General features: G+C 35.8%; 2 protein-coding genes across 2 annotated transcripts; both read left to right on the top strand.

Annotated features, from left to right (window-relative positions):
* The first annotated feature begins 962 nt into the window (after positions 1-962).
* Positions 963-2,490, top strand: LOC124293730. Its single transcript, XM_046735879.1, has 2 exons — positions 963-1,276; positions 2,269-2,490. Exons 1-2 carry the CDS (start codon positions 1,001-1,003, stop codon positions 2,488-2,490), a joined length of 498 nt encoding a protein of 165 aa, XP_046591835.1. The 5' UTR covers positions 963-1,000.
* A 9,140-nt stretch (positions 2,491-11,630) lies between these two features.
* On the top strand, positions 11,631-13,216 carry LOC124293376. Its single transcript, XM_046734121.1, has 2 exons — positions 11,631-11,943; positions 12,936-13,216. The coding sequence occupies exons 1-2, from the start codon at positions 11,668-11,670 to the stop codon at positions 13,158-13,160; spliced, it is 501 nt and encodes a 166-aa protein (XP_046590077.1). The 5' UTR covers positions 11,631-11,667; the 3' UTR covers positions 13,161-13,216.

The raw sequence follows: 13,216 nt of genomic DNA, 5'->3' as shown, positions 1-13,216 counted from the left end.
TAAAATAACTTGAAGATTGACATTGTCTACCGTCACTCGAAAGAACACTGTCTCCACCAATTGTAATTGTGAATTCGACTACATCTTAGTCCACTTACTTAATTCAAAAGGTAAATAACACTTAAAGACATCCTTATTTCAATTAATCATAAGGTCCTTACTAATCAACAATATATAATAGCTCTAAGAGTATTACATCTACGATATTTAAGTCTGATTACTTTTAGTACTATTATTTATTTGATACAAAATCTTTTTGTTATCCTTGACAGTTGAAAAATAAATCGTTCTGAGGAGGGCCCATATCCGGGTCGAAACGTTGACTAAAAATACGTTTTCTTAATTGACCGATCACCAAGATTCTATAATAGATATCATGTCACTATTTGCACGGTCTTGTTTACAAGAATTTGAAGACCTATTTTTAACGGTTAGGGAAAATCCTATGGAGGATTACGACAGGAATTATTCTTGTACAAGTTTTTAATTTACTTAAAAATGGTCAAAATTCTAGGAATTTTTTTATAATAGTCTTCGCTGCCCGATAACAATGATCAAAACCTTACAAAAATTGTATAATTTCCTTGAAAATCACCGAAACCCGGTGGAATATGAATTTATTTGAACAGCCTAGAATCGCATATACAAACAGTGTTTATGGATATCAAATCGCAAGTGGGAATTACCAATGTTTCGTGTTTTGTTTTTTTTTTTTTCTCTTCACGAAGTTACGTAAATTGCAGGAAATTTCTGCGACGTAAATTGGATGTAAAAATAAGGAATAAATTACCAAATATCTGCAGATTTGCGCTCTAAAAAGATTGCCCGTTTATCGTCAAGGTATGACCCCTGTCCCCTTGAGCGATGAAGTTTTTTCCCGTATGTGAGAAATTCCAAGAATAATCGTCGTCGCAGAGATAGGGGGCTGATAACTCGTACTTATATCAGCGCCACGGAACGAGCGAACATCTCAATATCCGAGGGATTTTGTCGTGGTACGATGTACAAATCTGCAGTGATTCTCGTTGCGCTGATTGGAACGGCATGCGCATTTCCACCCGCCGACATCCTGCGAAAATGGGTAGCCGAGGATAACGTCGATGAAAAGGCTCCGGAAATCCCGTCGCAAGGATCGGAAGTCGAAAATCAGAGGGAAGATGATGGCGTCCGGGAGTCCGACAAGAAATCGACCTCCGAATATCGTCTTTTTACCGCTACTGTGACGATTCCGGAATTCATGACGGTGACAGCAATACGATCCGTTCAAAGTGCCGAGGTAAGACCAAATCTCGAATCAGAGTTGACAGCGTTTAGGATTCAAATTTGCCGATTATTTTTCAAGCAAAATTCCGAATCGTCGTGCATTTGAAGAGTCCGAAAATCGATAGTTTGAATTTCAAAATGGTCGAGACGACCGCGAATTATCAAGGTTTCGAATATGCGGTTCAAATTGCCGATAATAACTTGAATATGGAATAATCTTCAACGATTACGGAAAAATTCGAGAATACTCCCAAAAATGAAAAATCTTCAGCATTTCGACCGTTCTAGAACTCGACCGTTTGCAATTTCTATTCAACCAAAAAGATAATCAGTTCCAATTTTTATCCGCATGCACTGAACAAGAACTGAACTACAGTTTAGGAAAAATGTAATTATTTCGTTCGCATGATGCAAGAGCTACGACAATTTTCAAACAATTAACGGAAGCATCACGTTTAAAACGTGGAAAAATTTCTTTCATTTTATCAATCTTGGAAAAAGGAAATGACAATTCAAATCGCGAGATTGTTCTATACGATAAATATTTTTCTGGTGTAGTCGACGTTAAGTTAGGAAAAGACATAATTGGACCAGAGAAATTTTATTCTTGAAACGTTATTTTTTATACTCTGAAAAAATAATGCATCTTCTCCGATAATTAATAAAATCCAGATCCGAATATTTGTTACTACGGTGTCTGAAGCATTTCCACAATAATCGCTCGTTTTAAATTTCCGATCCGATATTTCGACGAAAGTTTGAAACGAAATATGGAACCCCACAATAAGAGTATGGCGAATGTGAGATCAATACGCCTCGATAAGTAGATTCCACCACAATTGATAGAATTCATTATTTCGTTATTCAATGATAAAGGTTTTGCTACAGACATTTTTTCTCTCAGTTTAGACGTTCGTTTAGTGTCGGCGCGTTTTTATTTTCATTAAAATAACGTTGAAAATAAATCAGAAACTTTGTAAAAGTTGCTAAATTTTTTGGAAACAGGAGAATGAAGAGCCAAAAACGTCATGCGCCGAGGGTGACAAGTCCTGCGATTCTCATCATGAAAATAGACCACGTCGGAAAAGAGCTAACGGATTGTACTCGGCGATTCTGATACCAAATTTTCCGATGACCAACGTGGGAAATGTTCACAATGACATTTCAATTCGTATCGTCATTTGGCAAACTCGACAGATAATAGACAAGCAAATTAACATATACTAATAACGGCGAGTTCCACCCCTCCTGGCAAAAGTCACGTTGAGACCAACAATGATCCCTAGTATAAGGTTCAAAATTGTTTCTTATAACTGGTACCAAGAACTGAGATAGGAGACTGCTGAATTAGCATCAGTAGCGCTCAGACTGGAAATATCCCTCTCTTTAAGTTAAAACTATAATCAATAACTAGGATAAACCACTACCTTTAGAACCACCAAATTAAAATAGATTACTTATTGGAATGTATGAATGAATGTGTGAACATTGCATGCAAATAACTTTTGTTCATATTTTCAATGTGTCACCGACGAGATTGAGAGTCGTCGGAACACCGTCGAAGAGCGAGAAGTAACGCTGACCATGTGGATTTGGGCACCGGGAGGTCGCCCTCGCACCTCATTGGCTAATTACCGTTGTAACTTATTACAACTGCAGCTCCTTGGACCCTCGGGCCCAAGAAGCCGCGTCTTTCGTCTGTCAAGTCGCGAAGTGCGTGGACGTAAACCCGGATTAGCCCTCTCGAGCAATAGTAGCGTTCGGAAAATCTTAGTTGTGACCGGCCTAAAGTCTCGCGCTAATTCGTCAAATTTGAGCATTCAGTTATTCTGTTAGCTGCAAGAGACTCACTTTCTTCTGCGTTTTCATCTTTTCTGTGCTTTACTAAATCTCATCATTTCGCGAATAGACATTTTTATGCCATTCCATTTTCCATAATTAAATTGAGTTTTTAATAAATAAATCGTTGCAATCAATTTTAACATACGTCAAAATCAGAAAATTGACACTTTCAACTATAACTTCCGTTAACAAGATATCATTCCAAATCTAAAAAGAATAAGTGACCGACGTTCGGCATCGTTCGATTGATCAACTCTTCGAAACTTGAGGTGAGGCCCCTGGTCCAGAATTCTACCGAAGCAGACCGACACGATCCGACGGCTCTCAATCTCGTCGACCGATTCACCTAAAGCTAAGACAATCCGAGTGTTAATCTTCGAAATTGAACGAATTCTTGTTTCACCTTTTTAATCAAAATCTACTTCAGTAATTTTCGTTCAAAACCAAGTCTAGAATTGATGGGTAGCTTCACTACCCCCAATTCAATCGTACTTATTGTTTCCAACAATTAACAAATAAGACTTAACAATAGTATATATAATTGATTTAAGATAATCTAAAAAGAGAGATACAATGCAATAATCACGACCAGCTAGTCGACCATCGTTCAGAGTAGATGTTCCTGGTGCAAATAATAATATCCTTTAGAATAGAACAACACACGATTTTTATAAAATTGAACACTTTGTGAATTATTACTTTCGGCTCATATATCATTATCACCATTGATTGTTTACCAGATATTTCAATCACCAAATCGAAACAGAATATACTTCAACTTTTACCAGTTAAATCATATTAAACATTTATTTTGAACGACCTTCTTCCAATTTTTATTATTGTAAAATTGCCTCAACAATTTAAACAAACCTCACAGACCTGTACAGGACTATAGCAACACGATCCTACAAATTACCGGCTTATCGAAAGGTAGGTCTTCTCTTAGTTTTGATTATTATTCATTGTCGTTACGTGGGAGCTTGATTATTCAATTAATCATTAACTACCACCGCTCAGTACACCCTCACCCCCACGTAACAATAATATGCCGAATTTCGAAGGATTTAATATACCCGATTTAAGTCGTTTCGATTTCACAAATATTCCGTGTAGCGACAAAGAGAAAAAAGAGCAAGAATATAAGGCGCTGCAGGAAAAACATGATGCAGAGGTCAAGGTCTTCACGGAAAAACTAGATGGCTTGAAAAAAGAGTTAGAACAACAATCCAGAAAATCCAACGAGACGCTAAATGAAGTAAAGAAAAGCTGCGAGCAGACATTAAAGGATGACCAAGGGAGAGAAGAACGGCAACGTGAGACGCTGCAGGAGGCACATGATACAGAAGTCAAGATCTTGAAGGAAAAATTAGTCGATTTGAGAGAAGAGTTAGATCAGCGATCCGGGAATTTCCCAACAACGGTAGATTAAGGAAAGAAAATCTGTGAGACGCTGCAGACCGAACATGCCGCTGAAATTGAATTAATGAAGAAAATGATGATGAAGGAAAAGCGAGTTTCAATCGGCTTGGAGGAAAAATTCATAACGCAAACCACTGAATGTGATCAGAATCTGGAGACAGAGAAGGAGCGCTGGGACAACAGACTAATCGAACAAACGGAACGGTCGAAGAAAGAACTCGCAGAAATTACAGAACTACACGAGGATTGCGTTTCCGGTAAGGAGCTGGACGACAGGCTAATAAAGACACAACAATCATTGATACAGACTTTACTGACTGCATTCCACAATTGCTTATCAGATACAGTATAGATGTATGCACGTATTATATAAATGTTTAAAAATTTCAAATTCACGAGTAAATTAACGATGAGATAAATCCGAAAATAAAATTTGTCCATCGCGTATAAAGATGATAGAAACGACAGAAAAATCGTACAGGCTGGTCAATTTTACAGTACCTCGTATCACGCGAGATTTTCGAATATTTGCAGTATGGAAAAACTGACAAAAATAATATACACAATACGTTATTTACGCATATTTAAAGCATATATACAACATACCGTCAATATAAATTATAATATTGTAATTCTTGACTGAAATTGAAACTTGTATTTTCAATCATACTAAATGTACCGTAAACTTACTTATTTTTCTCTGAGTTTTTTCTCGTTGTTTAATTTTCGATCGGAACCTATTAGAAAATTTGAAAAATTGTTTCAATTTCGTGAAAAACTTCAAGTTAATTGGTATCTCTAGATTCATATCTCTAATGTTATCGGTAAATCGCCATAAATATATTTTAGACATCGCTCTTTGAAAGTCAGTTTTAATTTTCATATGATATTTGCCCTCGTTGAACCGCACGACTTGGGCCAAGGCATTATCACAATTTCAGCTTATACATATTTGTCAACTGTCGCATGTCAATCGTACCGACCAAAATTCCCAAAATTCATACATTGACATTTTTCGCTGGCAGCTACATTTTTATTTATTGATTGATTTTCTTCAATTCATACTATTTTTACTCGCACCGTCAAAATCACCGTAGCTTTTACGTTGACGAAGGAATTCAAAAACGGTTAGCGCTGGGAAAATTTTCTGTGATCAGTACTCGGCCGGTAGATGAGCCTGTCTTTGAGAACGCGTGTTGCGCGATATAAGACAAAAAGAACTCCGTTAGGGTAACCAATTTTATCAATCAGTCACCGGTCAACGGCTTTTAGCATCAAGCATTACTTTTCGATAATTACCGCAGGAATCGTAAGAGATAGAAAAAATAAAACTTTTCAGTGAACAAACAAGGAAAACAAAACGAGGAAAATATCTTGATCGGTAGAATCTAGAGAACACGCACGCGACACAACGAATTTGATATCATGCTCGTTGTTAAAATTGCAGCTGAATTGAATCAACATTTGACTCAATTGTCGACTGTCTACACAAGGAAGGAACTTTTTAAACATATTATGTCACTGATGAATAAGAATTCTCAACCTTGTATGTAATCTATTATAGAATCTTGGTGATCGGTCAATTAAGAAAACGTATTTTTAGTTAACGTTCCGACCCGGATATGGGCCCTCCTCAGAACGATTTATTTTTCAACTGTCAAGAATAACAAAAAGATTTTTTATAAAATAAATAATAGTACTAGAAGTAATCAGACTTAAATATTGTAGATGTAATACTCTTAGAGCTATTATATATTGTTGATTAGTAAGAACCTTATGATTAATTGATTATTAGTTGGAAGTCATTAATTAAAAAGATTAAAGAACTATGTTTCTTCACAGTCAGTATGTCATTGTGTTAAAAGGTTATTAAAGAAGGTCTTTTTAGCAATTAAATTAATTCACAGGTGTCGAAAGAAGTGGAGGTAGGCTCTTTTATAATTAAGTTCCACATGTCTAACGAAATATTGTTGGTTGAACCAATTGAGTCAACAGGTGAATAACGACTGATGGGAGAAAACAATGTAATCCAGAGTGAAGGTGAACCTATCATAAACAATTATACAGAAAAACAATAAATATTTTGTAAGAAAAGTTATGTAGAAAGGACTGTATAATGGGGACAAAAAAATTTTTTGTATGTAGTTAAGGTAAAACGATATTTGTTGTGTGGGCGGAGATTACGAGGTTTTTAAATATTACTTAAATGTTCAACATCTTGTCTAAGACTAACGGAATTGGTGTGACCTACAATGTTGCACATTTCTAGTAATAGTCTTTTATAATAATTGTGCTCTTCACAAAGGATGTTTGTATTGTCGTAATTAAAAGTATGTTTTTTATCGATACTATGTTTCGTTAGAGCCGTGTGACGTTCTTCAATCTCATGTACGTTGCGTTGGTATTCCCTGATTCTAGTGTTAATGTGGCGGCCAGTTTGACCTATATAAACTTGGTTGCAATCATTGCAAGGTATTTTATAGACAACGTTGGATCGTTTGCCAATGGGGATCTTATCTTTTCCCGTATCAAAAACTAATTGTAAATCTTTTGAATTTTTTCCAACAAACTTGACATCATGTTTGGCAAATAGGCGGTTTAGTGACTCAAAGAGACCAGATACATATGGGATGGGGATATATGTAGTAGCGGGTCTATTGTTATCGTCTGCGGGGGCAGAGTCAATATTATTGTCAGGTAAGTTGTTGATGTAGGTGCGTCTCTTATTTATATGTTTATGTAATAGGCCATGAGGATAATCATTCCATCTCAGTATATCGTATATGAGCGACAGGTTTTTTTCCTGGAACTCTGTACTAGAAAGTTTGATGGCTCGGTCAACTAGGTTAATGATGGTGCCTATTTTGTAGGAAATTGGATGGTGAGAATTAAAATTCGGATATCTTTGAGACCAGGTTTTTTTGTAGAACCAATCTGTTTTGATATTATTGTTGTTGTGTATCAGCAATACATCTAAGAAATTGATGGCGTTATTTTCCTCTGTTTCGATAGTAAATTGTAATCGTGGATGATATCGGTTAAAAGTATTAAGAGTGTGATCTATTTTTTCGTTTGGAACGGCAGTAAGAATATCATCAACGTATCGAAAATAGAACGGTAAATCAAAATCAAGATCGTTAATGCAAGACGTTTCCAAGTCTTCCATGACAAGGTCTGACAAGATTGGGGAGAGATGAGATCCGATGGGCAACCCGAATTGTTGTGCATACGTATCGTTGTTAAATTTGAATATTGCAGAATCAGAACATATTTTTAAAGCTTTATCTAGTTCAATAAGGGGAATTGGGATCTTATTTTCAAGAGAAGCCCAACGGTTGTTTACTGCGCGCAATGCGAGATCTGTCGGAACGTTGGTAAAGAGTGATATTACATCTAACGATATTAAAGTATAGTTGTCTGGGATAATCAATGTTTTTATTGTGTCAACTAAGGAAAAGCTATCTTTAACTCTAGAGGTGGGAGGTGTGATATTAGTGGTGAGCCATGAATTAATTTTCTTGGCTAAGGCATCATAGGTCGGGCTATTGACAAATGAGACGATAATTCTTAATGGGACTTCCTCTTTGTGAATTTTAGGTAGCCCATGTGCGCGTGGAGGAACACTGTTGTAAGTAGAAATGCTTCTATGTAGGTTTTTGTTTATTAGTTTAGAGGTAAACCAATTGAACGTGAGTTTATTCACCCTAGTTTGTGGGGAGTCACACAGATCATATTTAGCAATTCTGTACGTGTTGGTGTCAGAAAGCTGCTGCCTCATTTTGTTGTTATCAGAGTCTCTATGCATAGCAACCGACGTATTGCCTTTGTCAGCTTTTAAAAACGTAATGTTGGGGTTGTTTTTTTTTTAAAAGTCATGGTGTCACAAATTTTTTTGTCAGTGACTGAATTATTGATGTTGTTTCTGGGGTACTTTGGGAAAACAAGAACTCGGTTAGTGAAATCGGATCTAACTTGATTTCTTGACTCGGTAGGAAAACTCGTAATTTTTTCTTCAAAATTGGAAACGAGGTTGAAGACCGGCAGATCGCGATTGTTGTATGGACGTCCGAATTTGTGACAAAGTTGTACTATTTCAGTAACATTTTCAGGAATAGGAGTGTCAGTTAGATTTATTAACCAATTATTTTTTCCAATTGAATACGAATCTTTGCGTTTGTTAGAAGATTTTTTTTTGAGCAAGTGAATTGGTGAATTTATTGATATTACGATTTTTGATAGCAATGAATTTATTGTTTAGCATCCGATGTTGGGATTCAAAGAATTTACTTCCTGAAGTACTCCCTAGTTTAAGCTTGATTTGTTCTCCTAGGTTAATCAATATCTTTTCAGAGTTGATAATATGTGTATGGACATCATTGATTTCTAAATTCAGTAGCGATATTTGGAAATAAGTTGTAAGTTGTTTAGCTTTGGTTTTTGTTCTTGACAGTTAAATAAATAAATCGTTCTGAGGAGGGCCCATATCCGGGTCGAAACGTTAACTAAAAATACGTTCACCTAATTGACCGATCAGCAAGATTCTATAATAGAAATACAAAGGGTCTTATAGTAAATCTGAGAATGTGAAAATTGGTGTTCCGCAAGGAACTATACTGGGTCCGCTATTATTCTTAATGTACATGAATGACATTTTTAGAGTTGTAGACAAAAAATACTTATCATCATACGCAGACGACACTGCTGTTCGGTGTTCAGGAGACAAATGGGACGAAGTGCAAAAGGACATGAATAACATGTTAAAGATAGTCAGCAACTGGTTAAATAATAACCAGTTGACACTAAATGTTGATAAAACTGTTTGTCTAACTTTTTCCTGTTATAGTGATCCTACTCCAAAGACTATAATTAGTATAAATAATAAAACAATTAAGGCAGTAAATAGCTGTAAGTATCTTGGTATTTACATTGACAGATGTTTGAAGTGGGATATACATATACAGGAGTTGATTAAAAAAGTCAGATACTTCCAATTTCTCGTGTATAAATTAAGTTATTTCATGGAAAAAAATGTTCTGAGAATTCTCTACCATACACTTTTCGAAAGTACAATTAACTATGGTATCATAGCGTGGGGTGGAGCATACAATAAATCAATTGAGCCACTTTTTAGCTTACAAAAAAGAATATTAAAGAAAATAAGAGTAGATGATAAAATAATACTGAACGTCAAACAACATTTCGTCTTGAGTAGTTTAACAAAATACTTTAATTTTTGTAAGCAAAAATACAATAACTACGACGGTAGATCCGGACTTAAGTTAATACAATGACCCAAAGTCACTAAAACTAAGTTCTGCAGCAGTCCTTTACATGCTGCAATTAAATTTTTCAATCTGTTACCAAACGATATAAAGAATTTACCTATATTGAACAAGTCGATTACATATAAATTGAAAAAATGGTTAATCGGCCACACTGAGCATCTATCAACGCTTTAGTAGAATATATCCGTCTTTCACTTTATTTGTAAAATTTAATACTCGAATTATTTAAAAATCTTATGAAACATGAACTAATGGCACTTCCATGCTTTTCGCTCAATTACATGTACAAACTGTATGATTTTTCTTAATTTTAAAATTAAATCTAAAATTGTTGAACTGGCATTGTTAGATTATATACCTTTTCACTCTTCCCGAGCCTATGCGCAGGAAACTTTAGGTTACCTCAATAGGACTATAAATGTACTTATGTATATTACTTCTGTATATTATGTATATTTATATTTTCTTGGGAATAAATAAATAAATAAATAAATTTCGTGAAAAACTTCAAGTTAATTGGTATCTCTAGATTCATATCTCTAATGTTATCGGTAAATCGTCATAAATATATTTTAGACATCGCTCTTTGAAAGTCAGTTTTAATTTTCATATGATATTTGCCCTCGTTGAACCGCACGACTTGGGCCAAGGCATTATCACGATTTCAGCTTAAATACATATTTGTCAACTATCGCATGTCAATCGTACCGAGCAAAATTCATACACCAACATTTTTCGCTGGCAGCTATATTTTTATTTATTGATTGATTTTCTTCAATTCATACTATTTTTACTCGCACCGTCAAAATCACCGTAGCTTTTACGTTGACGAAAGAATTCAAAAACGGTTAGCGCTGGGAAAATTTTCTGTGATCATTACTCGGCCGGTAGATGAGTCTGTCTTTGAGAACGCGTGTTGCGCGATATAAGACAAAAAGAACTCCGTTAGGGTAACCAATTTTATCAATCAGTCATAGGTCAACGGCTTTCAGCATCAAGCATTACTTTTCGATAATTACCGCAGGAACCGTGAGAGATAGAAAAAATAAAACTTTTCAGTGAACAAACAAGGAAAACAAAACGAGGAAAACATCTTGATCGGTAGAATCTAGAGAACACGCACGCGACAGAACGAATTTGATATCATGCTCGTTGTTAAAATTACAGCTGAATTGACTCAACATTTGACTCAATTGTCGACTGTCCACACAAGGAAGGAACTTTTTGAACGTATCATGTCACTATTTGCACGCTCTTGTTTACAAGAATTTGAAAACCTATTTTTAACGGTTGGGGAAAATCCTATGGAGGATTACGACAGGAATTATTCTTGTACAAGTTTTTAGTTTACTTAAAAATGGTCAAAATTCTAGGAATTTTTTTATAATAGTCTTCGCTGCCCGATAACAATGATCAAAACCTTACAAAAATTGTATAAATTCCTTGAAAATCACCGAAACCCGGTGGAATATGAATTTATTTGAACAGCCTAGAATCGCATATACAAACAGTGTTTATGGATATCAAATCGCAAGTGGGAATTACCAATGTCTCGTGTTTTTTTTTTTTTTTTTCTCTTCACGAAGTTACGTAAAGTGCAGGAAATTTCTGTGACGTAAATTGGATGTGAAAATAAGGAATAAATTACCAACTATCTGCAGATTTGCGCTCTAAAAAGATTGCCCGTTTATCGTCAAGGTATGACCCCTGTCCCCTTGAGCGATGAAGTTTTTTCCCGTATGTGAGAAATTCCAAGAATGATCGTCGTCGCAGAGATGAGGAGCTGATAACTCGTACTTATATCAGAGCCACGGAACGAGCGAACATCTCAATATCCGAGGGATTTTGTCGTGGTACGATGTACAAATCTGCAGTGATTCTCGTTGCGCTGATTGGAACGGCATGCGCATTTCCACCCGCCGACATCCTGCGAAAATCGGTAGCCGAGGATAACGTCGATGAAAAGGCTCCGGAAATCCCGTCGCAAGGATCGGAAGTCGAAAATCAGAGGGAAGATGATGGCGTCCGGGAGTCCGACAAGAAATCGACCTCCGAATATCGTCTTTTTACCGCTACTATGAAGATTCCGGAATTCACGACGGTGACAGCAATACGATCCGATCAAAGTGCCGAGGTGAGACCAAATCTCGAATCAGAGTTGACAGCGTTTAGGATTCAAATTTGCCGATTAATTTTTAAGCAAAATTCTGAATCGTCGTGCTTTTGACGGGTCCGAAAATCGATAGTTTGAATTTCAAAATGGTCGAGACGATCGCGAATTATCAAGGTTTAGAATATACGGTTCAAATTGCCGATAATAACTTGAATATGGAATAATCTTCAACGATTACGGAAAAATTCGAGAATACTCCCAAAAATGAAAAATCTTCAGCATTTCGACCGTTCTAGAACTCGACCGTTTGCAATTTCTATTCAACCAAAAAGATAATCAATTCCAATTTGTATCCGCATGCACTGAACAAGAACTGAACTACAGTTTAGGAAATATGTAATTATTTCGTTCGCATGATGCAAAAGCTACGACAATTTTCAAAGAATTAACGGAAGCATGACGTTTAAAACGTGGAAAAATTTATTTCATTTTATCAATCTTGGAAAAAGGAAATGACAATTCAAATCGCGAGCTCGTTCCATACGATAAATATTTTTCTGGTGTAGTCGACGTTAAGTTAGGAAAATACATAATTGGACCAGAGAAATTTTATTCTTGAAACGTTATTTTTTATACTCTGAAAAAATAATGCATCTTCTCTGATAATTATTAAAATCCAGATCCGAATATTTGTTACTACGGTGTCTGAAGCATTTCCACAATAATCGCTCGTTTTAAATTTCCGATCCGATATTTCGACGAAAGTTTGAAACGAAATATGGAACCCCACAATAAGAGTATGGCGAATGTGAGATCAATACGCCTCGATAAGTAGATTCCACCACAATTGATAGAATTCATTATTTCGTTAGTCAATGATAAAGGTTTTGCTACAAACATTTTTTCACTCAGTTTAGACGTTCGTTTAGTGTCGGCGCGTTTTTATTTTCATTAAAATAACGTTGAAAATAAATGAGAAACTTTATAAAAGTTGCTAAATTTTTTGGAAACAGGAGAATGAAGAGCCAAAAACGTCATGCGCCGAGGGTGACGCGTCCTGCGATTCTCTTCATGAAAATAGACCACGTCAGAAAAGATGTATCGAATTGTTACAGTTGTTTTCGACACTAAGTAATGGGATGATCAACGTGGGAGATGTTGAAAATAACATTATAATTAATATCTCGAATCGCTCCAATCGACGGACAATATATCAGCGAAATGTCGTATACTTATAACGGCGAGTTCCACCCCTCCTGGCAAAAGTCACGTTGAGACCAACAATGATCCCTAG

The sequence above is a fragment of the Neodiprion lecontei genome, chromosome 3 (genome assembly GCF_021901455.1).
Source record: "Neodiprion lecontei isolate iyNeoLeco1 chromosome 3, iyNeoLeco1.1, whole genome shotgun sequence".
Taxonomy (NCBI): Eukaryota; Metazoa; Arthropoda; class Insecta; order Hymenoptera; family Diprionidae; genus Neodiprion; species Neodiprion lecontei.
The sequence above is the reverse complement of the archived record's forward strand: the minus strand, read 5'-3'. Positions and strand labels throughout refer to the sequence as shown.